Source organism: Microchirus variegatus (genome assembly GCF_963457635.1).
Source record: "Microchirus variegatus genome assembly, chromosome: 2".
Classification (NCBI taxonomy): Eukaryota; Metazoa; Chordata; class Actinopteri; order Pleuronectiformes; family Soleidae; genus Microchirus; species Microchirus variegatus.
In genome coordinates this window covers 32601591-32628586 of record NC_139803.1, presented here as the reverse complement: position 1 = coordinate 32628586, position 26996 = coordinate 32601591, and the positions used below count along the sequence as shown (strand labels likewise).

At 40.9% G+C, this 26996-nt stretch overlaps 5 protein-coding genes across 5 annotated transcripts; all 5 read left to right on the top strand.

Annotated features, from left to right (window-relative positions):
* Window positions 1-198: 198 nt before the first annotated feature.
* rlf (RLF zinc finger) lies at window positions 199-11444 on the top strand (the record flags this gene model as incomplete). Its single annotated transcript, XM_083910764.1, has 8 exons — window positions 199-378; window positions 2616-2770; window positions 3496-3577; window positions 4247-4382; window positions 4494-4696; window positions 5347-5483; window positions 5641-5782; window positions 6362-11444. 8 exons carry the CDS (start codon window positions 199-201, stop codon window positions 10904-10906), a joined length of 5580 nt encoding a protein of 1859 aa, XP_083766890.1. The 3' UTR covers window positions 10907-11444.
* A 1331-nt stretch (window positions 11445-12775) lies between these two features.
* On the top strand, window positions 12776-15404 carry zmpste24 (zinc metallopeptidase, STE24 homolog; the record flags this gene model as incomplete). Its single annotated transcript, XM_083885800.1, has 9 exons — window positions 12776-12888; window positions 13313-13459; window positions 13574-13777; window positions 13982-14134; window positions 14222-14363; window positions 14458-14633; window positions 14738-14842; window positions 14942-15085; window positions 15180-15404. Exons 1-9 carry the CDS (start codon window positions 12781-12783, stop codon window positions 15402-15404), a joined length of 1404 nt encoding a protein of 467 aa, XP_083741926.1. The 5' UTR covers window positions 12776-12780.
* A 1931-nt stretch (window positions 15405-17335) lies between these two features.
* On the top strand, window positions 17336-19463 carry atp5if1b (ATP synthase inhibitory factor subunit 1b). The gene is made up of 3 exons (XM_083910712.1): window positions 17336-17471; window positions 18105-18217; window positions 18327-19463. Exons 1-3 carry the CDS (start codon window positions 17403-17405, stop codon window positions 18466-18468), a joined length of 324 nt encoding a protein of 107 aa, XP_083766838.1. The 5' UTR covers window positions 17336-17402; the 3' UTR covers window positions 18469-19463.
* A 604-nt stretch (window positions 19464-20067) lies between these two features.
* LOC310941432 (large ribosomal subunit protein uL13-like) lies at window positions 20068-22448 on the top strand (the record flags this gene model as incomplete). The annotated part of the gene is made up of 7 exons (XM_083906608.1): window positions 20068-20116; window positions 20369-20422; window positions 20844-20929; window positions 21145-21204; window positions 21556-21641; window positions 21858-22010; window positions 22131-22448. The coding sequence occupies 5 exons, from the start codon at window positions 20068-20070 to the stop codon at window positions 21604-21606; spliced, it is 300 nt and encodes a 99-aa protein (XP_083762734.1). The 3' UTR covers window positions 21607-21641; window positions 21858-22010; window positions 22131-22448.
* A 1042-nt stretch (window positions 22449-23490) lies between these two features.
* Window positions 23491-26134, top strand: LOC310944877 (large ribosomal subunit protein uL13). Its single transcript, XM_083910721.1, has 7 exons — window positions 23491-23565; window positions 24078-24150; window positions 24378-24443; window positions 24654-24755; window positions 25184-25269; window positions 25486-25545; window positions 25881-26134. The coding sequence occupies exons 1-7, from the start codon at window positions 23545-23547 to the stop codon at window positions 26088-26090; spliced, it is 618 nt and encodes a 205-aa protein (XP_083766847.1). The 5' UTR covers window positions 23491-23544; the 3' UTR covers window positions 26091-26134.
* Window positions 26135-26996: the final 862 nt, after the last annotated feature.

Below are 26996 nucleotides of genomic sequence, written 5' to 3'. Positions count from 1 at the left end.
CCTGCCTGCATGGATTCCGCTCAGAGCTGAGCAGGAGCGGCAGTCAGAAGATTCGGCTCTCCGCTCCGGGAGTCGACTCTTCTCGTTCGTTCACCACAAAGAATCGGTTTCTTTGAGTCGGCTCGTTCGCGAACGACTCGCCACTAGAAGGCAGCGTTTACAGGCTACAGTGCATACGCGCCGTGGTGGAGAGCGAAGATGGCGGCGAACGATGTCGAACCAGAGCACGAATGGAGCGACCGGGCCCTGGATACGGCCGAGGACACTCTGGTGGCAATTGAAACCCTGCTGGCCACACTGAGAGCCTTCGAGGACGTACTGAAGCAACAACAAATATCCCTAACGTCTTCCGCGGAGTACTGCGACAACTTCTGCCAGGTAATGTGTACGTGTGTGTGCGTGCGCGCGCGCGTGTGTACATGACACATCGAAGCTAATGTTAGCTTACTCAGCCTTAGCTTACCCCAAATTGTTTTTTTCTCGCAGCAAGATAAGATAAACCGCAGCTGTCGCTGTTGGCCCCGCTTCGTAGCTGCCTAAGTTTGTTGTGTATGTCTTATTATGAGCGTATGCACATTATTTTGTGTCAGGGACTGTATTTATTACATTGGCTGAGTGATATGTCCACCCTTTATTGCCTGAAGTTGCACAGCAATCTCGCGTCACCTACGTTGCTGTGATTGTTTGATCTGAATCTTCTGTTTAAATTTAAAAAAATCCAGTCGACGCATCCTGTGATTACATGCCCATGACTATGCCACATTTAGCATATTATGCAGGATTGCATGTGTGTGGGGCGGGGTGGCTTCGTTGTGTGTTTACCTTAGGTTGTTGGCCCCAGCTGGTGCGACTATAAACTGTCATATGCATTTGCATATAGATGCACGTGTTCTATCTTTCAAACTCTGTATTTCTATTGTAGTGTATCCGTCACTATTGGTGTAGGTGCAGACTTAAGTGGATATTGAATATCATTTGAGTACATAAAACAAATACAGTGAGTGTGTCAGGGAATCACTAGGGGGCCAAACTGCAATGAACTGTCAGGGGAGCTTTCCACTGGACTTTCCAGTAGAGTTCCACCCAGGGCTGGCCCTATTGTTGATACAGGTGTAACACTATGAATAACATCAATTACAGTTGTGTTATTTGCACCAAACTATTCATTTGCACTTTCGTATTCAAAGCGAAGCACGAAATGTGGTCATTGAATTTGAACTAACCACATTAATGGCTCTGGTTTTTAAAACTAGAAACAGATGTGCAAATGTGCACCAAATGAGCAAATCATCAACTCTAAAATAAAACCCAATATCGAAAGATGTGTAGAATTATTAGAAATTGGGCTGATTATGTGATGCAAATGGTTTGGGAAACATTTTAGACATGCTTGGTGTGTATGTAGTCTTGGTCCTACATCTGATAAAATGTGACATTTTAATAAATACAAATGACGGATGTATTTGCATAATTTAATGAGAATTTGCAGAACAGCACTGTTGGTGTGTCTCTCCAAACGGCATTTTGTGTCTGTGCTGCTGTGCACTTACATTTTTTACAAATAAACTTTCTAAATAAAGCTTTGAATAAAAATAAAAAAGTCTTTGGGCACTTGGCAGCATTTACCAAGTTGTGGAGAACACATTTGGCAGATTATCAAATTAATCAGCTATACAGTTGCTAGTTTAACCTCTTCTTTCTAGCCAAAGTGGACTGTAGAGGAGAGTATATCATTAGCAAATGAATCTCTTTTTTTCCTTTATGTCTACTTGAGAATTACTTTTTTTTTTTTTTTTTTGTGGAGAGGCCTTTTTATGGGTCATTTACTTGTGCACACACAGGACTGTGAACTGAATAATATTCACCTCAGCATCATCCGTGCTGAAAAATGTAAACCAGTCCAAGTCCTCTCTGGGTAATTTAGTTTTGGGTTGATATATAAAAAAAAAAACTGTATGGGCTTTGACTTTCTGTTTCAATCGGAAGTAGTTCAGTTGTAATTAGTGCACTGATAGGAGTCTCTAGGGTTTAGGTCTTATTCTTGACTTCCTCTGAGAGTGTGCCTTATTTTTAGGACTGCGGGGAATTAATTTAGTGCCGTTTGTAGACACGAGCACAAACCAACAAGGCTACTGCCGCCTCACAAATAAGACTCCTGGGATGTTGATCGCAACTAAACTGTTGTGCATGTACACATCTAGATGCACACAGGTGACACTCTGTTTTAAAATGATTTGACGTTAAGACAATATTAGATGCATGTAACACTGGGAATTGGATGCATATTTTACTTAATGGTAGTGTCATTTGTTGAATGAAAGAATGGACTCAAACTTGTCGTCATATTTGGATTTAGGCATCCTCTTGGCTTCTCATCTGTGTTGACTCACTATTATATACAATGACGTACCCTCGGGCCCAATCAAGAGTTTCTCACACCAGATGGAGTGTCAGTTGGGACAGTCAGGTCTAGACTGTCTTCCCAGGTGGAAAACCCTTTTTTCTCCAGACAAATGTTCACATCTGATCGTCTCTGATCGCAAGTATTTATACTTGCAACCTATTTTTTAAACTTCTTTTTTTTTACGTTGTGAAATTTGTATGTGTGTTTCCAGGCACTGATTCACTATGCTGGGAACAGGAACTCCATGGAGCACGGTCTCCCTCTTCTGGAGGTCTACTGTCTGTCCATTAACTGCTTTGCTGCAGCGCGATCCCACCTCACTGCAGAATCGGACAAAGTGGCCCTTGTTTTGAAGAGACTAGCTTTGTAAGTAACCAAACAACTATCTATGAGAGTTATAAGCACGAGGGACAAATTCAAGCATCCATGGGATCCAGGTTTATGAAGCACAGTGAAGAGTAGAAGTAGAGTGACGATCATTCCTCGAAGGTGACAGTTTGGGTTGGGAAGACACATGGTCTGTCTGAAATAATCCTCTCTCAGTTCTATTATTTATGTTTAGGGTAAGGAATGAACACAACGTTTTAGCCCTGGCTTCAACCTTGGATTAGTTAATGACTGTTGTGTCTAATTCACCCCGTGCCAAAGCTGAGCCATTAACAGCAGGCACTATCACTATCACTATCATCCTACATTGTTATTCTTTAGCTCTTCTCCCAAGAAAAGGAAGCTGTGTATTCAGCAAACAGAAAATCTAATGTGAGGCATCTATAAATAGTGACTGGTGTTTAAAATTAACTACTGGCACATGTGATGGACTCTATCAAAAAAAGAACATAGATTTCACCACGTTTCAGCCATTTTCAAACAAGAATGTTTGACACGTTTAGTGTGATAAGATGAAGGTTGACTCTTAAAAAAAAAACATGTAGAGCTTCAGAGAGATTGTTCTCACCATCACAACAATCACTGACATAATTTACTTAGGACATATCTTCGTCTTTTCAAGTTTTAGATGTGATTGTGTTAAAAAATAGAGTGTTATTGTCACAATTCACAGAGGATGTGCTCTGTTTTCATTTCTTTCAAAGGAGCTGTTTTGAACTGCTGCTGTCGGTGCCTGAGAATGAAATCCCGTATGAAGCCTGGGTTCAGTTCCACCACTCTGTTCAGGTGAGTAGGTGATCAGGACTTAACAATTATGATTTGTTTGGACACATTTTGGTTCAAAACCAACATCGTGAGGACATTTGCCTGCTCATGGTAATTTGCAGATGTTGTCAAGGGTTCATAAATGTCCAAGCTCAGCAGAACTGGTGCATACAATACAATGCTTTTCTAGGAAATATTTACACCCCTTCAAATCTTGTCACGTTATGTTGCAGGCCTATAGAAATAAGTTGTTTATATAGCCACACTCGGTACCAAGGTGATGACTGGTGTGATCATCTTGTTCTGAGCCGAGTGGCAGAAAACACATGAATGCCAGATTGGAGTAAAAAAAAAGAGCTGTGCTGGTATGATTGTCTGGTCTGATAAAACCCAGACTGAGCCTTTTGGCTTTATGTCTGGTTTCCTGCAGAAATCCTGCTTACAGTCTGTCGTCCTTTTGGAAGTCGCTCCACACAGGAAGTAAGAGTACAATTAAAGTTGTGAATGAGGTCGAATGAACCAAATGCGTTTTTTGAGTTCTGTAAAAATGTATCGTGAATAATAGCGTAGTTTACCACTGCTGCCTCTTTTGAGGAAAAAAACATGGCCTACTTCCTTTGGCTTCATTTGGTATGCAATTACATTTGTGTCTACTTTTTTTTAATGTGTTTTATTATGTGTTTGTTGCAGAATGCCCATGATACCTTGTTACAGTATGGCAGCACGGACCTCCAAGCTTTACTCCAGATCACAGGAGAGGGAGGTGCATGGAGCAACCCAGTCCTTACTTCCCTTCTCACTGGTCAGCTTACCAACCCAGAAGAAGGTTGTGAGTCCACTTCACTTATCTGAGGTGGAAGCCCCAGGCTTTCATTAAAGTGCTTACTTCCACATTTGCCATGTCACTGATTGCTAATAGTTTGAATTGTGTCTCCAGTAAATGCTTACATCATTCTGGAAGGAGAGGGCTTCATGGAGATGCGAGTGAAACATCTGGAAAAGATGGGCGAAGTTGCCAAGGCTGTGGTGCTGGCTAAAGCGTGCAGTGAATGCAGCGCCGTCTCCAACCAAGCTACTTTTCGACAAACATACGTTTCCCTGCTTTGTCACCTGCTGCCCAGTGAAGAAGCCATCATGGAGGTATTACAACCCCCTTTATTTCAGATATTTCTGTGTGCGGTTTGTCAGTTCTTACAGCTGTAATAATGGTACAGTGGTGCAATTTAGATTTGTTTTTGCCTCATATCAGATCAGAGCTTCTATTGTCAGTAGGCCATTGATCGAAATGTATATGAATGAATGAATTACTTTATTTTGAACATAGAAAATATGGTAAAACGCATAAAAAATAAAGAACTATGTTTAAAAAAGGAGCAGGATTAAAGGTGTATACCGATAAATTCCTAGAAGCAAAGTAAACATTTAAAGAAGCTGTAACCCTTTCTAATATTCGTTAAAGTACTTACTAAGCGATCTCAATTTTTTTATATTCTATTTTCAGTTGAATAAGATTCATACAGGGTACAGGGATTCAGTCATACTTTTAGGTGTAACGGTGAAAGTGAACGGAATCCCTTCAAATCAGCACTATAATTATGTTTTATGTGTATGAATGTGGTTTCTATGTCCATGCCGATGACATAATCCTGATGATTCATTTGGCACAGTCATGTTTCAAATGTCACAGGAATGACAAGCCACACCTTTTCTTTCTCAAATTAAAATAATAAAAATTATGTCGTTTTACTGGTTTCTTTGATCATTTACCGGTGCGTTTACTGTCCAAACAGATTTCCAGACTTGACTGCAAAGACGTATTGGAGATCACATGTAATTTGGAGACGGAGGGCGAGGAGAATACAGCCTTTATCTTGTGCACGACCTTCCTGACTCATCAGCTTCAGCAGCAGAGTCTTTACTGCTCTTGGTGAGTTAATGGGTCCAACTACCGTCAAATGTTAAATTATTGATGCTTACACATTTTTAGTAGTGGTCATATATGGCTTAGTACACATTTACTTGTTTTTTTTGGTCGGTGGTGTGTTTTTAATTTTATGCTATTTTTTTTCTCTCTCTCATTAAAGGGAGTTGACTCTGTTGTGGAGTAAACTCCAGAGGAGGCTTGACCCCTCATTGCTCTCTCTTCTGGAAAGATGCCTTCAGCTCGGTGCCATTGCCAAAACTGTCCACCATTTGCTTTACCTGGTCCGTGTGATTCAGGCAGAGGTGAGTGTTACTCTCCAAATTGTGCTATATTTGTAATTTTTGTATTGTTATAATAAAATTACAGTTAGGGCCATGTATTTGAAATGAAACACTTAACTCTTCCTGTTGATGACCACATCAGTCAGCAATCTGTAGAAAACAGAAAGATTTTTTTAGTCTGTACACAGTGGTTACACCTACTAAATTCACACAATTATTGTACTAAAAATATTTCTCTGTTATAATGGAACAATGGAAAATGGTAAAACATTTTAAATACAAGATTACTATTGTTTGAATAGTAAGGTTTTCAGATAGAACTTGCCAAACTGGTATTGCTCTGTCTAAACTGCTTGAGTACACAAATTATGGTGTGGATTTTTGGTAGAGCTGGGCAACATGGAAATGGCTTGTTTTCAAGTCCAGTACCATGTCCTTCTGGACAAAAGGAGGGCACAACTTTATTCGTATAAATACTTAATCAGATTTGTAGTATGAGAATTATTAGATATTTCAAATCACTAGGGGAAATAGATCTTCAAATGTAAATAGATTTTGGAGATCTAACTTGTGGCTAATGACATTTTATTCTCTCTTTAGGCCGAGGACCTGAGCGTACCTTCCTCAGTGGAACTGTGTGTAAAAGCTCTTCGACTACCAAAGCAGGAAGACTCAGACACAAGGACGTCTGTCTGTAAGACGGTGTCCTGTCTTCTACCCAATGACCTCGAAGTGTTGCGTGCCTGCCAACTCACCGAGTTCCTGCTTGGCCCCAGTCAGGAGGTCTTTGCCTCTCTAGAGGAGCTCTATTCACGTCCAGACCAAAAGAATGACCAAGACAATGAAGTCATTCCCAACTCGCTACGCTGTGAGTTGTTACTTGCACTAAAAGCATATTGGCCTTTTGACCCTGAATTCTGGGACTGGAAAACTCTGAAGTATCACTGCGTCTCCCTTCTTGGATTAATGCCTGAGTCAGAAGGGGAAGACAATGAGGTGGCAAACAAACAAGAAAATGTTAAACATGAACAGCAGGAAGTGGCAATGAAAGTCGAAATTGAGCAGCAGGAGATAAATGGAAGTGTGTATGGTCTCGAGGGGCAGAATAAAAAGCAGCTTTCTAACTTGTCGGAACTTCAAGGCGAATCGGAGACAGAGAGCCACACGTTTCGTTGTCGCATTTGTAAGCGGTCTGTCTCTGACTCCCAGATTGTTCACCACTCCAAGCGACATGCAACGGACGACTGCCACCCCTGCCCATTGTGCTCGGAAAAGTTTGAGAGCAGAAAGAAGCTGGTCACTCATTTGAAAGAACATGTGCATAGTGAAACGCATCCTCACATTAACGACATAAAGAAAGAGACTGTGCAGAATCAGGTAGATGAGGATGATGAAGTTGAGCCGGGCGAGATCACTGTCGACCCTTCTTTAATGCTCTATTACAAATCCACAAACGACCCAGATGTGCTGCAGCACATTGTACAGCAAGCCACAACTGTGAAAGAGAAGCATGTGGATGATGACGAACACATAACGTTCGATTACATCAACCAGCACTTCAAGCTCCAGAACCGGGATGAGTATCCTTGTCCAGGAACTGGGTGCACACGAATCTTTAAACATTCCAAGTACTTGTATGTCCACTTAAAGTCAGAGCATAAAGGGGACGAGAATGTCAAACATTTTCATCAGATGAGGGACAAGCGTGAGAAATGTCTGTATTGTCGGCGTCATTTTGCCTCAAATTACCATCACCGCAAACATCGTAAAATTCACTATTGTGAGCTGCCGTACATGTGTGTAGTTTCTGGTTGTGGTGCTCAGTTTAAAACTTCCAATGAACTTGTCATACACAAACAGACCCACGGCTATCAGCTCAACTTCCAGTGTGAGCTCAAAGGCTGTTATGTCACTTGCTCTGACTTAGGACAAGTCTATCACCATGAGGCTCAGCATTTCAGAGACGCGGCGTATACCTGCTGCACCGCTGAATGTACAAAGTTTTATTTATCCAAAAAGGAATTCATTAAGCATTTATCCACACACAACATAACCTTCTCTGAAAAGGACTTTGAAGCTCAGAGGAAGGCAAAGCGTAAGCTTCTTAAGACTTCAACTGAAGGGCCAGTCTGCCTTAATAAGTGTGTTACTTCTGAAGAGGTTGTAAATGGAAGTGTCCTTAAAGCTTCAGCAGTGACTGATGCCTCTTTTTCTCAAGCATCTGATGGCAAAGAACCAAAAGCGACAATGACCTTGGTGGCCGTGTGTTTTGATGGAAGTAAGTTCACCTGTGGGTTTGAGAAATGTGGCATGACTTTCTCCAGAGCCAGAGACGTTCAGAGGCATCTGAAGTGTGCCCATGCAGAACATCTTAAACTGGAGAACAAAGAACACAAACATGACAAAGAACATGGCACAAAGCTCAAAAGAGTAAAGGCTGAAACTGATCCAGACAATGAGGAGAAGGAGGAAAATCACCTCTCAACCCCATCTACACCTACAGAGGAACAGGAAGCATCCACTTATCCCACAGATGATGAAACAAACTCTTCAAGTCTTCAAACAAAAAATGATGCTTTAAAAGAGATTCTTATTGGACTCGGTAAACTGAACCTTAATTCCTCAGCCCCTAACAGTGAGCTGAAGGAGTCCCCTCAGTCCACCTCAGAGACCAATACATCGCAAACATCTCTTCATGAGGCAATCATGTCAAAGACTCCTGTTGTGTTGATTCATAAGAGACCTCTACATCTGCCTGATGATGAAAAAGTAACCGTCAAAGCTGAAGAAGTGTCGGCAAGTGAAGAATCATTAGCCAATGCAAAGCCATATGTCTGTGAGTTAAAGGATTGTGGCTTCAGAACTGCCCAGAGTTACAGCTTAAAGCGACACTACAGCACCAAACATGGCCGCACCATGGAACAGGCGAAAAGAATGACGTCTTTGAAAACAACATCTTTTAAGCCTTACGTTTGCCACCTCTGTTCCAAGAGTCATAGACAAAAAAATGTGTTACTGGCCCACTATCTTCAAGCACATAAATTGTCTAAGAGTTTAGTTGACAAATTAAGCTGTGCATCGCCGGGAAACAAGATTTGGAAGAAAGTGAGGCCTAATTTGCAACGCCAACCGGAAAGAAAAAACCCAACCACAACGATCAGTGAAAATGGACAAAACTGTGATAATCTGTCTTTATGCGAAGAGGAAAGAGAAGACAAAGCAGAGTGTAAAAAAGAAGAGGGGGAGCTGAAAGAAGAAGGTGTTGATAAGTCGACGCAACAGGTCAGAACAAGACGTCTGGTAGCCAAAGGTAATCTCTGCTATATATTGGATAAATTCAGTAAGCCCTTTCATTGTGTAGCAAAAAGCTGTGATGCAGCTTTTTCAACCCAGGGAGGCCTGGTGCGCCATCTCCAGTTGGTGCATCATTACAACCGCTCTCAGCTCTTGTTAGAACAAGAAATTGAGGTGCATCACAGTCCAGACGTCAGGAAAGAGCCTGCCAAGAAAAGGCCTCTCCCAACCTCAGATGAGCCTCAGCCCCAATATAAATGTCTCTTTGCACACTGTTTGGCTTCATACCACCTTAAAAGCAGCTTAATGCGTCACACACGAGACTCCCATTCTCAGCCACCAGAGCTATTAAAGTGCAAGTATGAAGGCTGCACAAAAGTATTTAGCCATGATGATGCACTGAAAAAACACACACTTTACAGTCACAGCGATTACTACGATTCACTGGTTGTACGTCTGCAGAGCACTCACAAAAAGTCCCCGACTGGATGCCAAAAGAAGCTGATCGTTACACCACAGAGTCCTGAGAAAGAAGAACCTGGTTCACCCACTGCAGAGGCTGAGAAGTCAGAATCTGAGTCTGAACTGACGACCCCTGAGTCAAAAGAAACGGGCGAGCAGAACCCGGAGGAAACAGTGGTGAAAAAAAAGAAACCGACAAGATATAATTTCAGCCATTTTGTCCTCCGATCTCATGAAGAAGCACTACAGATGTGCCAAGATCGCAGCCCCCCAGAGGCCTACCCATGTATGATTCAGGACTGCGATTCTGTTGTCTCTTACATTAATAGTCTGCAGCGCCACTATAGGACAGTTCATCGCATGCATGTGGAAGACATTTTTAAGAAAAACCTTGTTTTTAATGCTGAGCAGCTGGAGGAACTGATTCAGAGGAAGTCCGCCAGACCCACTGTGGCAGGAGCATCTAATCCTAAAGGGGTTAGAAAAATGGAGTATCAGGCAGAGCCAGACAACACAGGGGGACAGTCTGCACCCGTGAGCCTGCACTCTATCAAGTCTGAAACACAGGACGAGGATGCTCCGGATCCCCTGGGATTTCCAGAGGAGGAGCTGCCACTGGTTGAGAGGAATGGTGTCCTTGTTGGTGCAGATGAAGTGCTGTACAGTGAAGCGAACACAGCTGGACACGCCGAAGACTCTGCTGCAGCGACACACGTCAATCACAAACAGGAGGAGAGACTAAGCTTAGATAAAATCAAACCTCTGCTACGTACCGTCACTGTTGACCTCTCGCCACCATGCTCACTGCGCTTTACCACTGAAGAGGGCTTCCAAGACACGTTGAGCAACAAGGACTGTGGCAAGAATTTAAACCCGTCAGCAACAACACCCACTCCTTCTGTTCGTCAGCCACTGAAACGGAAAAATGAACTGTCCGAGCAGCCGTCAAACGTGAAAGAGCCACTGCCTTGTAACCCATCTCCACGCTCTTTTGACATTGGGGGTTATAAGCCTATGGGATTTGAGTCCTCATTTCTCAAGTTCATACAAGACACCACTCCAAAAGACAAAAGCACTGAGGTAGCGAAGCGGAGAGACACTTACAGGCACAGTTGTTCAGTTAAGGAGAACAAGCAGCTCGGGATCTCTCTCACACGCAGCAGAAGCACTCATACTCCACTACAGGAGCCCCACATGATGACTGGGAACTTCACTTCAGTCCAAAACTTGAAGTCCATCCTGGACAAAGCTCTGGCTGGGTGTGGGGACCTGGCCATTAAACAGCTGCAGTACCTCAGACCTGTGGTGGTCCTGGGGAGACCTGTATGCACCACCACCTTGCCTGAACTCTTCCCATCAGACAACAGCAAACTGCTTCTCGGTAGTTAGTTAAACTGAGCACCTTCTTAACATGCCAATTACAAATTACGCTGCATTGTCACAGACTGTGTAACAGTATTTTTCTTTGTCCCAAAATGATAGTATTATGTTTTTGTTGTGGTTTGTTTTTTTAAGTTACCAAACTGAAGCATTATCAAATCTAGCCCAATTTACAATACAAGTACACATCACATCCCAGTAGATTGTTTTTTTTAATGAAGGTATTCAGATAACACTGTTTAACTCAAAATGGCATGTGTATATATTGAAATGTACAGGTTTTCACAATGTTAGGAATGGACAGTAGCATATTGCAATGACTACTTGTGTGAAAATGTGACTGAAAATAATTCCCTCACTGCAAAGGTCTTAAAAAGGGATATGTACAGAGGTTTTTCATCTCAGTTTATATTTAATCAGTGTTGGGATGCAGTAGACATATGTTGGCAGACATGTATGTAACACTTTCTAATAAAACAACTTAGTTCCTGAAACCTGCTGTCTTTTTTAGTTCTGTAATTGATTGATTTTTTTTCTTTTCATGTTCATAAAGGCACTGTGAAATTACATTTTGGGGATATGTTTTGCTATATTAGGTGCATGTCCTTTATAAACACAACATTGTGGCAGAACAAAGACAGACTCAATAAAACATGATTTATGTGGTAAAAGTTGTGCAATCAATGTCATTTTACTGGCTAAAACTTTGCTGTTAAAAGATTTATATTTTCAAATATGATGGAGGATTATTATTACATCAGTACTGAGTACTCATTAATAGTGAAAGTTGCATAACTTCTTGTACATGTTTGATCTCATATTCAATAGCTGTATTTGCCGTGTATAGACTTACTACCCAGGGTCCTAAGGAAGTCCAAAAGGCTTACTAGGTTTGCCTTGTGTTTTCACTTAAATACACTAGTTTAACTGACCGCACAGGTTATGAAGTAAATAAAATGTATATTCACATTTTGCACTTCAGGCTAATTGGCTAGATGGTAATAGTTGATTCAGAGATGGATGTTCATTTGCTGTAATATATTTTTATTACAGTGGCACCTTTTGGGATTTAGGGGATTGATAAAGGACTAATAGTTTTTGTCTGGTTTTTGTGACACAATACTTATGACCTTTTTGCATCATGCATGCTCCATATTACCCCAAAACACTGAAATTAATTAAAAAAAACTGAACTAAACATTTACAAACAACGACAACTAGCAAAACCACTCTTAACACTAATTTTAAAAACAAAGTAAAAACTAAATAAAAACCAAAACTAATGAAAAAATCCAGAGCTATTATAACCATTGTGTGAGGTCAGTGTCTGTTGACCCATTCATTGAAAATAAGGAAGTGTTTCTCCAGCACCGCTCTTCAGTCCCACATTTTATTTTCACCAAAACACATTTGTTGGCTGGTTTATTCTTTATTGCGACTATTTTTTTAATGTGTACATTATGGGGGATGAAAGGGCTGTGCGTTATGACGTACACTTCGGCTGACTTGGGAGTGAGTTCCTGGAACGCGGAACTTTAACGTTATAGTCGATGTTTCATTAGGGGTGGAATTCGTTGCGACACTACGCCGACAGGGCTCGCACATCCTCATATGAATGGAAAGATATTTGCGATAAAAGCCTCGACGCGGGAATGGAAACTGGATGCAGAGACTTCAGAGTTAACGCGATTTCGTGCCTGACGATTTAACGCTTTTAACACTCCCCCCCGTAATTTAATCTACAGTGTGTTTTCTGTGAAGTGTGTAGAGCAGAAGCTAAGCAACTGCTAGCCTCAGGCTACCAGTGCGGCTAGGGTAACGCTACCGTTGGCGTTAGCCAGCCGAGCCTGTTTAATTTGACGTAGACAAACAACAGAGCAAACATGGTTGAAAGTATATTTGATCTCCCGGTGGCAGAGAAGATATTTTATGCTGTTTTGGTGTTTTCATGGACAGTGTATCTATGGGAGGCGTACCTTTCTTACAGACAGGTAAGACAACCGTTACTCGTCAAAATATTTTGAGTTGTGGAACAGTTTTTAACTTGATGAAGGACAGTTGTAGTAATGACTTCAAAATGGTGCCTACATTACAACATGAAAAAAATATTTTGTTTATTTATCAGATATTATGGTCATGTTAGTCCATGTTTATAATTGTATTTGCTGAATAAGATGAGTGTAGAACTGTAACTAACTACTATATTTACATTATTTTATACAATGTTCTCAGTGCAACACACAAGTACGTCTTGGCTTTGACCATTTTCATCACAGTCCTAGATGAAACTGCTGTTCTTCATTCTTATGTTTATTTAGATTGTATATTGTGTGTCTTCTTTTGAACTGATTTATGTTTTCACTTCATCTCTTAAACTATTCCATAATTTAACCCCCTGATTATTCTGCTGTGCAGAGAAGGATATACAGATCGACAAGTCATGTGCCGCAGGAGCTGGGCAAGATCATCGATTCTACGACATTTGAGAAGTCGCGTCTCTATCAGCTGGATAAAAGCAACTTCAGCTTTTGGTCTGGACTCTACTCTGAAACTGAGGGCACGGTACGAATGTGTTACAAGTTTGAGCACAAGTGCTCTGCCATTTACGTTACATGGAGGGTTCAGGTTTGAGCAAATATTTCAAATGTTCCTCAAATGTTTTTGTCCATATTTTAGTTGATCTTGCTCTTTGGTGGAATCCCGTTGCTGTGGGGCGTCGCTGGCACGGTGATTACCCGCTTTGGATTTGGGTCGGATTACGAGATCACCCAGTCCCTTGTGTTTCTGACCCTCGCCACCCTGTTCAGTGCCTTCACGGGACTTCCGTGGAGTTTGTACAACACGTTTGTCATTGAGGAGAAGCACGGCTTTAATCAGCAGGTACACTGACGCGTCAACCCTCACCCTCTGAAGACCTTTGTGTGTGTTTTTGTTGTCAGCGTGATTTAATGGTTGTGAAAACTAAACCCTCACAGCCACATCTGCAGTCCAGTGTGATTATCAATGATATATTCCCGACGGATTGCGCTCCCTCAGTTGTTCACAGTTGTCTTTGCTTACATTATGGTCTGCTCTCCCTCTCAGACGTTGGGGTTCTTCCTCAGAGATGCTGTCAAGAAGTTTGTTGTGACCCAGTGTATCCTGCTGCCTGTGACCTCACTGCTCCTGTACATCATCAAGATTGGCGGAGACTACTTTTTTATCTATGCCTGGCTCTTTACTCTGGCGGTCTCTCTGGTTAGTGCATGTCTACACATCACAGCATAGTTAGTTATGCTCTGTTTATCCATTCATCTGGATACATCTCTTCTCTTATGTTCACAGATACTTGTCACCATCTATGCTGATTACATAGCTCCGCTGTTTGACAAGTTCACCTTGTTACCTGAAGGAGAGTTGAAGACTGACATTGAGGCTATGGCCCAGAGTATAAGCTTCCCCCTCACAAAGGTTTATGTTGTGGAAGGTAAAGTAACATCTGACCTCGGCATATCAGTTCATGGATTTAAGTTCCTATACGGCAGGTCTTTAACTGTCTTGAATGTCCTCTGTATTTTCAGGTTCCAAGCGCTCATCGCACAGCAACGCATACTTCTATGGGTTCTTTAAAAACAAGCGCATTGTGCTGTTTGACACGTTGCTGGAAGACTACTCGCCACTCAACAAGGCCGGAGAGCCACAGCCTGAGCAGCCAGAGAGTGACGAAACGTCAGACGAAGCCAAAGCCAAGCCAAAGGTCATATCGCCATGAACATCACTCAGAGAAGTCCATATCTGTATAACAAGCTGCCTCAATGGTCTTGTGTTGTGTGTCATTTTCTAATTTTATTTTTCCTACAGAACAAGAAACAAGGTTGCAACAACCCAGAGATCCTCGCTGTCCTCGGTCATGAGCTCGGCCACTGGAAGCTTGGCCACACTGTAAAGAATATGGTCATCAGTCAGGTTAGGATGTCATTAAGTTTTAGAAACATTTGCTTTTCAGTCCTCCAGTTTTTTTTAGGTTAATATGCAAGTAACCTTGGTCAACTCTTGTTTCTACAGATGAATTCCTTCCTGTGCTTTTTCCTGTTTGCTGTTCTTATTGGACGCAAAGAGCTGTTTGTAGCTTTTGGCTTCAATGAAAGCCAACCCACATTAATAGGCTTGATGATTATCTTCCAGTTCATCTTCTCCCCGTACAATGAGGTGGCTATGAGTCTATAAACAGTAGATCCTAGAAACAACACTGTTTTCCATTTGTCTAATACTCACAAACCTTTATTTCTGTGTTTGGTTGCAGCTCCTGTCCTTCTGTCTTACGGTTTTGAGTCGCAGGTTTGAGTTCCAGGCGGATGCGTTTGCTCAGCGTATGGGCAAAGCCTCTGAGCTCTACTCTGCCCTCATCAAGCTTAACAAGGACAACCTTGGCTTCCCCGTGGCTGACTGGTTGTTCTCCATGTGGCACTATTCCCACCCTCCCCTCCTGGAACGCCTCAGGGCGCTTGGCAACGTCAAGCAGGACTGACGCCGCTGGAAGGGGGAGAAGCGATCGCTGTCTCCTCCAAAGGGCCTCCGCAAACCACTTCTGGCCCTGTAATGCACCCTGGTCTTTCTTTACCCAGCTGCAGTCCCTCTTATTATTTTATCTTGATTGTAGTTTTTAATTTTTTTGCTGATCTTTCCATTGTTTTCCCCTTTTACACTTTTTTTTTTAACAAAACCAGAACATATCAAGACAAGGCAGCCTAGAAAATCAAAAGCCTTTCCTGGAGTCTCTGCTCTTTCTTTCAAGACACTTTATATGCACATGTTGAGAGGGAACACATCTGGGCATTGTGTATTTTCAAGAAGCTATTGTCAGAACATGGATCACATTTGCAGTTAGTTTAGTTTATAAGTAATAGCTATAAAACAATTGATTTTTATTATTATTATTATTATTATTATTATTATTATTATTATTATTATTAATCAAAAGGGAAGAGTAAGTTTATTTTGTTCTTTACAAAACCTCCACTTTACCATGGCTACGTAGTCCTGTTGTGATGTAGACACGACTTCTAATTGTTCAGAGCACACGAGTTGTTCTGGGAAACGGATCGTCCAGTGTAATCAAAAGAAGCACTAAACGGATGCAGATGTAGCAAACCTCCTGACGATACTTTTTGCAGATACACTGGCCAGAATTTGAGTTGTCACTTTTTTTAATGCATTACCCCTGGGCAAGCTCATGAGAATACATGTTTTGTCAGTCGTCCAATTCCCAGTTTTGCCAGAGGGGCAATGTAGATGCTTCATTACACTGAAAACAAAAAAGTGAATGCCTCAAAATATTGCCTTTTTTTCGGGTAATTGAAATGTTAATGAATGGCGGTGCCGAAAGTTTTATTTGAGATTAGGTTACACTTCAGTTTTACATGCATGGGGGGATTGTTTTACTTTTTCTAAAGCACATGCTTGCCACAAACGGTGCAACCATATCTGTATATATGTAACTTCGCAGAGTAGAGTATTGATGTGTTAAGTGAATTGTAAAAAAAAAAACTGTTGACTGTGGATTGAAATTTTAAGTTCATATGGTGTTTTTTTTTTTTTTAGTTTCTTCTCTCAGATTTTGGGCCGGTTTGAATGCAGAGTTACCTGGAAAGCGATTGGTTTGTTGGAAGAGGGGATTGTATACTTCATTTGCAGCGTTGAATAAATTCCTTAAAAGCATTACTCTAATTCTGGGCACTTGTTTTTGTAGTAGAGGGGGACAATTAATTGGAAAACGTGAAAACCATATGGGTAAGTAATACATGAGATATGTGTTCTTATGATGGACTGGTGTCCTGTGTTTCAGTGTATAATATGTTTGTACCTCATGTAAATGCATATTTTCTTTTGATAAAAACGTGGTCTTTTCTTGAGGAAAACATGGTTAATGGTAAACAAGGTTTATTTTATATTGTGTTATAATGTCCCCTGGGTGAATATTACAAACAGAAATTCTATATATTGCGTATGAAAAGTGTGGGTTTCATAGCACAAATGTATGATCAATCTTTTTGTAAAGGGAAAAAATCCACTAATACCCCATAACACGTGATAGTATGGTATATTTTTTATTCATGCATAATTAATTCCAGGTGTGGAAGTGAACAAGTGCATGTTAAGAATTGATTAATAAACCAGAAAAATTAGCGTCCAATAACAAGGTCAGGAGCTCCGTTATGAACGTGCGGTATCGTGCCATTTTTGAGATTGTACCATTATTAAAAGGGACACTGTGCTTTTTAATTGTATTATTTTGAATCTGTCACTTTACGTGTAAATGGCACATTAGCGGCGAATTAAATACGCAAAATAAACGTGACGTAAATTGTTATTCAACTCTAGTTTCCCCGGAGAACCGCTGTGGTGCTCGTGTCGTCACCCCCACGTCTTGCTATAATGGCGCCGTCCTGTGGTATTTTTGTTGAGGACAAGGACGATTCTGAGCGGTGCTGCTGTCAGTCACAGCTAACCTGAGCGAGACACAAACATGGCGAGGCTTCTGAGACCTCACATCAGGACTTTCATCACCACACAGATGAGAAACTCATCCGACCAGGTAAAACAGCCTCCTGTCGTTATTTCACTTGATTAAAATTAAATGAGTGCACGTGTGTGAATCATTTGAAGAATGGTGTCAGCTAATGCTGTTATTGTGAAGTTTGACTTAATGACAACAGAGACATGCTTTGTGACTTTACAGGCCAGATATTTGCGTCTGTATGTAATTCTAGGTCAGTCTTGTGAATTTAAAACAATGTCTATGAACATCAAAAAATTCACCTGTAGCTGCCTCTTAGGCCATTTTAACCAAAACAATCATGCTCTTCTCTTCAGCATAAATAGGTTTGCTTTGGTTGTATTGTGTCTGGACAAACACTTTCCAGCCTATTCTAGTCACTTTTCCCCCTGTAATCTCTTGACAAACAAAAGAAGCCCTGTCTGTGCCCCACCACTGTGAAATAAACTTGACTGTTGACCTTCAGGTTTGGCAGGGTTTTCACAATAAACCCGGGGTCCAACTATGCAAATATAAATCTGTGTATGTGATATTCAGGTTATTTGACCTTGTGAAAAACACATCGACATTGTCTTGATAACAAAAAGGGATTAACTTTACAGTAAAGTAATCATAAGGCTTTCATTTTGTTGAATATTTTGAACTAAACCTTTCCTTTTATGGATTGCTCAGCTGGGTGAGCTGGGTAGCGGTGCAGGAAAAGGTGGTGGAGGTGGAGGAGCGGTCAGACAGGCAGGTGGAGCCTTTGGGAAAAAACAAGCTGCTGAGGAGGAGATGCACTTTAGGTGTGTATTTATTTTTAAACAAGTCACCCTTTTATTATTTGTATTGTGACTTTCTTACTGTCCCCATTTCTCTTTTCTGTTGCCACCTGTCGACATTTCTTCACACAAGGCGCTTGGAGCAGGAGCAGCTGGCTGCGTTGAGGCAGCACCACCATGATGAAATAGAACACCAGAAGAAGGAGATTGAACGTCTACAGCGCGAGATCGACCGGCACAAGGGAAAGATCAGGAAGCTGAAGCACGACGACTGAGTTCTCTCAGTTTTTCTCACTGTTCTGAGAACGACTGAGATTGTTGCATGCACTGTCTTTGGGCCATTCGTGAATGTGTGGTTGATTGTGCTGTAAGCACTTGAAAGCTATTAAAGCTATGAAACGATCAGTTTCCATTGCACATTGTGATCAAAGTTGTACACCGTTTTTCAACTTTTTTGTAGTAGACAACGGCAAGTATGCTGTATGTAGCAGGCAAAAGGCCAAAGTCCAACAATCTAAATACTCGCATGCTTCAAATGTCAACAGCATACTTTCCTACTTGTATAAATAAAGTGCTGTTGCATGAAAGTGTTTTTCTTTTTTTGTAAAAGACTTAATGAAACTTCTGAAATGGATTTTGTTTGGTCATAGTTGTAAAAGCACAGGTGTAAGTAATCCTCAATCAAATGAATTCATTCAGAGCCATTGTTAATGTCATAGTAACTCCTGTACTTTCCCTGGCAAAACCTCAACAAATGTTGCTGCTTCTGTTAAAATACCTATATATTTAAATCATCAAGTCAGTACCCTTTTGATAAAGGACTTAAATGTGAAAGCAACATGAATTAGAAGACTCAATGACAGACATTAGTGAGTTTACTGTTATCAAAAATGGGGCCCTGAGGTATTTGCTGACACAATGACAATGATTTTGTAAGAACTGCACATACAGTATTGTGTCGCCTTTTATAAATATCTATTTCTAAAAAATGAAATAAAAACAACTGCATCAAAACACAATACCTTGCCATTTTCCTTAACGCAAAAGCAACAGCTTTTTGCTTTCTCTCCCCTCACAGTATGAGCATTGATATAATGGAAAAAATTATGAATGGAAAAAAGGACAATGACCCTAAAATGTAATAAACTGAAAATAGAAACATACAATAAATATACAGGTGTATACCTTTTTATAATTTAAAATGATTTCAGTGTTTATAAAATACCTATCAAAGAAACGTAAAACAGACTTCAAATTTCGTTTTGTCACATGCAATGAAAATAAAGTGATACTATTCCAATAATAAAAGCGATGTTGTGAATTATTTATGTTTATTTATCCTCAATAAACATCACATTATCAATATTATTACATATTTACATTCTGCTCATTATGGTTGCTCATTACAACATACACATCTCGCGAGACAAAGAAATCAGTGTATGTGTCGTCACTTCCGCTTCCCCCTGCTACTTAAGGCGTGCAGCCCCGCGTCTCTTTCCTTTCACACATCATGGCGGACTGTTTCAGTGAGGTACGCAGCCGCTCCGAAGTCATACTTTGCGTTTACATTTCTGCTATTTAATGCGAGTAAAGAGTCGGTTTTGTCGGCGATACACACACACGGGTTTACTTTGTGTTTTGTTCGGCGTCTGATTTACGGCGGGATCTTAAAAATGTTCGAGATGGCTAGCACTAGCTTTGTCATGTCGCTATCATGACTTCAGTTCTTATCCACACTTGTCTACTTCTGAAAACGTGCACGTAGTAACATCTGAGACGAGATACAAATGAGTCAATACACAAAACAAGTGTTTTGTAATGTGGGAAACTTGATGGGTTTTTTATGCCTTGTAGGACACCATGTGGTCGTTATGGGATGTGAAGGGATCAACATCTCTGGCAACTTCTATCGCAACAAGCGTAAGTAGGGGCGTTTTCACTGTGGCTTTTATTTTAAAGTGATTGTCAATGATGATCCCACACGATATTTTTTTGAGTTTGACTGACCATGAGAATACTGTACATGCACTACCATCTGAGACATCGTCACTTACTGTAGTAATGGGCACTACTTCCAAGTGTCTTGGAGGTGGACGACTTACTCATACGTTCTTCTATCATGTGCTTGTCTACAGTGAATTATCTCGCTTTCCTGCGTCGAAAGATGAACATAACCCCTCGTGGACTTCAGAGCGCCCAGCAGGATCTTCTGGAGGACGACCAGAGGTGAATGTTGCATAATCTCTTGATAAAGAAACTTCTTGCTAAAATACAAGAGTTTTCACATCTTAAATCTAAAAAGAAATCGCTGCTTATCTGTAATGAAAGTCAACACTATTCGCACTATAGTTTTATTTTTGGCTGTCAAAAGTTATTTTGTCATCTTGTAACTGCACCATACAAGCGCCACCTGTATTGAAATGGTGGGGTTCAGTTGATTGTTTGCTCCAGCACAATTTGTTCCGTACTTGACAGTGATGAGCACTTTATCCTGAAGCTGATCATCTATTGATGAGACAAACCTTTATCGGATCTGATTGCTGAGTTGAGTAGCGTGTGTACACTTGTGCTTGGACAAATAAACAATTGAATTAGCATAGTGGTGGTTTTGCAGAGTTTTAAACTGTATTGTTTCTTTGCCAACCAGGCATGTTGCCCCATAAAACCAAGAGGGGCCAGGCTGCGCTGGAGAGGCTGAAGGTGTTCGATGGCATCCCCCCACCCTATGACAAGGTGATGATCTTGGTTGTTGACAATAGGCTGCAAATCCATGTTCCCCTGCAGTTTCACCTTGGCTGTCTGTGATGTCATACAATTCCTTACCTACCTTGTTTGAACGACCTCTGAAAAAAACAACTAACTACTGAGACATGCCGTCACTAAATGCATAGTGGTCACATTAAAGTATCCTCTTATTTTTTGTCTGACACTGAATTTTTGTTTCACAGAGGAAGCGCATGGTTGTCCCAGCTGCTCTTAAGGTTGTGCGTCTGAAGCCCACTCGCAAGGTGAGCGTCTAATATTTAGTCTAACTTCCTAAGATCAAAGATGCTTTTGGCTTCTATTGTAGAGCTGACTTGACTAATATTGGAAAATATGAATCAAATCAATAAGTTTAAGTTTTGCTACCACAACAGTTCCTCCTTAACAGTGATGAGTCTTTATCCCAAAACTGATCTATTGATGAGACAAGCCTAACGGATCTGATTGCTGAGTTGAGAGCAAGTTGTGCGTTAAAACGAAGCTTTAAACATAAAACCTCTGAACTGGAAGGCACTTGTGCTTGGACAAATAAAAAATTGAATGAGCATAGTGGTGGTTTTGCAGATTTTTAAACTGAATTGTTTCTTTGCTAACAGGCATGTTGCCCCACAAAACCAAGAGGGGCCAGGCTGCGCTGGAGAGGCTGAAGGTGTTTGATGGCATCCCCTGACCCTATGAAAAGGTAATACACTTGGTTGATAACAATAGGCTGCAATGCCATGTTCCCTTGCAGCCCCTACGTGGTTAATTTCAGCTGTCTGTGATGTCATACAATTCCTTACCTACCTTGTTTGAATGACCTCTGAAAAAAGCAAATATAACTACTGAGACATGTCGTCGCAAAGTGTTCACACAAGTTTGTTTTTATTCTGTCTGACACTGAATCTTTGTCTCTCAGGGGAAGAGCATGGTTGTCCCAGCTGCTCTTAAGGTAGTGCGTCTGAAGCCGGCCGGACGGTTCTCAGTGGTGCTGTCAGTCACAGCTAACCATACATGGTGAGGCTGGAGACCTCACGTCAGACCTTCATCACATTAGAAATTGCCCAACCAGGTAAAACACCTTCCTGCAATTTAAACTAAAATTGTTGTCCATTTACTTGTCACCTTTCCCCATGTATGCTTTTTTTTTTTTTTTTGTCACCTGATGACATTCCTGTTCATCTGCACACAGGGCGTTTAGAGCAGGAGCCGCTGGCTGCATTGAGGGACCACCATTAAGGAATTGAACGTCCACAGTGCGAGATTGACTGGCACAATGGAGTTGAATTTCTTCTAGTTTCTCAGTTCTGAGACTGTTGCATGCACTCTTTGGGCTGTGAATGTGTGGTTGATTGTGCTTTAAGCACTTGAAAGTTATGTAACTATAGTTTCTATTGTGATTAAAGTTGTATACCGTTTCAATTTTATCCCATTTGTAGTTGGCAAAAAGCCAACTTGAGCGATCTAAACATTTGTATTCTTCAAATGTCAACAGTATACTTATTGTATAAATAAAATTGCTGCATAAGTTTGTCTCTTGTAAATTACTTTATGAAACTTGTCAAATGGATTTGAGCACTGATTAAACCAAATCTAATCACAGCCCATGGGCCTTGTCGTCATGACAGACATTGTTTGTTCACAGGTGTAATCAAATGAATGACCTGTTTCGACAGCCATTAATGCTCAGCGCTTGTGCTTTCCCTGGAAATATATCAACTGTTGCTGCTCTTAATATATCTATATTCATCTCATGTACTGACTTAATTTGAAAAGACTTTAAATATTAAAGCAAGAAGTATGGGATGAGGACAAATTTGTGAGATCCCTTATCACAAAATATGTCTATAATAGTCACACAGACGTTGGTTGAGGTGTATTTATGGCTGTACTGCGAACTACGAGATGGATACAGAGGGTCTCGTCCTGAGGCGTTCGCTGACATGAATGACAATGATATAGTAAAAAAAATGCAAGTGTCTAATTCTATATGTATTAATAAACAACTGCATCACAATAGCTTGCCATTTTCCTTCATGCAACAGATGTTTGCCCCCCACAGTCTGTGTTGATGTACTGGAATTGAACGGACAATGACAATTAAAAGCAATGAAATAAAAATAGAAACATTAAATGCAAGTGTGCAGGTGTAAATATACTTTTTGGATAAGAATTATTTTGGTGTTTTATAAAATACCATAAAAGTAAGGTGAAGCATGGAAATGCAATAACGGGCACCTTGTCACTTTTGATCTGTTTGATATGTTTACTTGTTTATACATTATTTATGATCTATTGTTTGTGTGGGAGTGTGAATATGTTGTTCTCGTTCCGTGAGACACCAAATTGTCTGTGTAATGTCACATGCAATGAAAATAAAGGGATTATATTCCAAAAAGAAATAACATAAATGTTGAGAATTATATAGTTATATTTACCCACAATAAACATTATCACTGTTATTACATCTTTACATTCTGCTCATGTTGTTTGTTCATTGCTGCAGTCACATCTCGCGAGACAAAGTAATCGCGTATGTGTCGTCACTTCCGCCTGCCCCTGCCTCTTACGGCGGGCAGCCCCGTGTCTCTTTCTTTTCGCACATCATGGCGGACCGGTTCAATAAGGTGGGCAACTGCTCCGGAATCATATATTCTTGTTATGCCGTTTAATTCGCTTAAATAGTTCGTTTTAACGCGCATTGTATCGGCGATGAACATGGGTGTACTTTGTGTAACCGTCGATTTGTTCAGCGTTTGATTTACGGCTGGATTTTAAAAACGTTTGAGACGGCTAACACTAGCCGTGGAGGCATGTCGCTATCATGGCAGCTTCCTCACCAAGTCAACGGTGTTAGCGCGCTGGCTTCTGTTATTACACACACTTTTCTTCTTATGACGGGCGCAAGGACGGATTTGTTTTAGTTGTGTAATGTACCTGTAGGTTGTTATCACAAGTGTGCCGTAGTTTACGACACGTAACGTATTGGCATACTTTGTCGCTAAGCTAACGTGAGTTACCCAAGTCCATGCGGCCTTAATCAGTGATGGCTCTCGACACGTGTGTAACTTCACCGACATTAATAAACCAATGTCTAGCAACCGAGTGTTTGTCCTTAACAACAATATGTCATGTCTAGGTTCTGCTGCTTGATGGCAGGGGCCATCTACTCGGTCGGCTTGCTGCCCTTGTGGCTAAACAGGTCCTCCTAGGTGAGTTGGTATATATTCTATATTAAAGCTGTTTGTTGGCTACGTGAGCTCAGTGTCCTACAGAAACATAACTGTGTAGCCTGCCATTTGTCTATGATGCTCTTTCTATGCTTGAGTTTAACAGCCATGAGAAAACTTACATGCACTACCATCTGAGACTACATACAAACGAGTGGATAAACTGTGTTTGTAATGTGACAAACTAATATATTTTTTAATTATTGTAGGACACAAAGTGGTGGTCGTAAGATGTGAAGGCATTAACATCTCTGGCAACTTCTATCGCAACAAGCGTAAGTAGGGCGTTTTCTCTGACATTTATTTAAAAGTGCTTGTCAATGATGATCCCTCACTGTTTTTTTGAGTTTGACTGACCATGAGAATACTGTACATGCACTACCATCTGAGACATAGTTACTTACTGAAGCAATGGGCACTACTTCCAAGTGTCTTGGAGGTAGACAACTTGCTCATACGTTCTTCTGTCATGTGCTCTTCTACAGTGAAGTATCTTTCTTTCCTGCGTAAAAGGATGAACACCAACCCCTCTCGTGGACCGTACCACTTCAGAGCTCCCAGCAGGATCTTCTGGAGGACCGTCAGAGGTGAATGTTGCACATCTCTTGATAAACTTGTATTTTAACGTCTGGTTAAAATACAAAATTCCTCACGTACTTGGATAGATTCTACGTTCATTCTAAATATTTTATTTATATACACTATGAGGAATTAATGGCTGTTGAGCACTTATTTGCTACAGCCATGATTATAGAGAAAACCAGTGATCTGTTATAAGTCAATGGTTTAATCAGAGGTTATTTAATTTTTGCTCCAGCACGATTTGTTCCGTACTTGACAGTGATGAGCACTTTATCCCGAAGCTGATCATCTATTGATGAGACAAACCTTTATCGGATCTGATTGCTGAGTTGAGTAGCGTGTGTACACTTGTGCTTGGACAAATGAAAACAATTGAATGAGCATAGTGGTTGTTTTGTACAGTTTTAAACTGAATTGTTTCTTTGCCAACCAGGCATGTTGCCCCACAAAACCAAGAGGGGCCAGGCTGCGCTGGAGAGGCTGAAGGTGTTCGATGGCATCCCCCCACCCTATGACAAGGTGATGATCTTGGTTGTTGACAATAGGCTGCAAATTCATGTTCCCCTGCAGCTTCACCTTGGCTGTCTGTGATGTCATACAATTCCTTACCTACCTTGTTTGAACGACCTCTGAAAAAAACAAACTAACTACTGAGACATGCCGTCACTAAATGCATAGTGGTCACATTAAAGTGTCCTCTTATTCTTTGTCTGACACTGAATTTTTGTTTCACAGAGGAAGCGCATGGTTGTCCCAGCTGCTCTTAAGGTTGTGCGCCTGAAGCCCACTCGCAAGGTGAGTGTCTAATATTTGGTCTAACTTCATAAGATCAAAGATGCTTTTGGCTTCTATTGTAGAGCTGACTTGACTAATATTGGAAAATATGAATCAAATCAAAAAGTTTTAAGTTTTGCTACCACAACAGTTCCTCCTTAACGGTGATGAGTCTTTATCTCGAAACTGATCTATTGATGAGACAAACCTAACGGATCTGATTGCTGAGTTGAGTCGAGAGCAAGTTGTGCGACAAAACGAAGCCTTAAATATAAAACCTCTGAACTGGAAGGCAACACCTTGTTCAGTATAAAATAACTAAATGTTATCTCCCCGACTCATTTATCCCTCTTTAGTTCGCCCTCCTGGGCCGTCTGGCACACGAGGTCGGCTGGAAGTACCAGGCCATCACAGCCACCTTGGAGGAGAAGAGAAAGGAAAAGGCTAAGCTCCGATACTCCAAGAAAAAGACGTCGATCAAGCTGACAAAGGTGGCAGAGAAGAACGTCGAGAGCAAGATTGCAAAGTACACGGACGTTCTGAAACAATATGGTGTCCTTGTCTGAGCTGATTTTCTCTGGCCAATAAAGATAAATACATGTTTATAAAATGTGTAATGATTTTATTTATGGCAAAGATTTGCTGCTCTTCAAGTGCAAAATATGTCATTACTGAGCACAAATGTCACGGTTCAGTAAATGGTCAACTTAAATGGTGTTCCAAGATCCATGTTAAAAAAAATATTTTGTATTATACTGCAGTTAAAGTTTTCTACCAGCAGAGAGCGGTCTCACTTCATTTTTATGAGTTTTCTGTACAGTAACTGGTAGTACTGTTCTATAACTGAACATAAGGTTTTAATAAAGATTAAAACTGAACAGATACTGATTAAAGTCAGAATTATACCTGATTCCTTTCTATTTGAAAAGAAGCAATGAAATCTAAATAACCCTTCAGACCTCCACTTGAAGTAGTACAGACAAGGTCACTTTTTTCACCTGGCACTTAAATATTATTTCATCACTGATTCAGCTGTGAAAAGGGCATGACAAATACTTGTCATGGTAGATCAATCCCATATGGGAACCTCTACTCACGCGTGGTCCTGGGGAGTCACTGTCCTGCATGTTTCAGATGTTTCCCTGCTCTAACACACCTGGTTCAAATGGTCAGCTCCTCACTAAGCTCTGCTGAAGCCTGATAACGAGCCATTTATTTGAATCAGGTGTGTTGGAGCAGGGAAACGCCTAGAACAGCATCTTTCACAGCGTGTCAGGTGTGTATCCCACAGTCATTTCCATGCAGGGGTCACACTTACATTTTGTTTTAATAGTTATACCTGGAAAAAGAAGCAAAAGCCTGCAAATGTAACTGTTTGATGGGACTGTGGCAAAGGGATTGCATGTATAGTAGATACTGCTTTATCACAGTGTGTAGCATATTGCATAATGGATATTTTACAGACTTTCAGA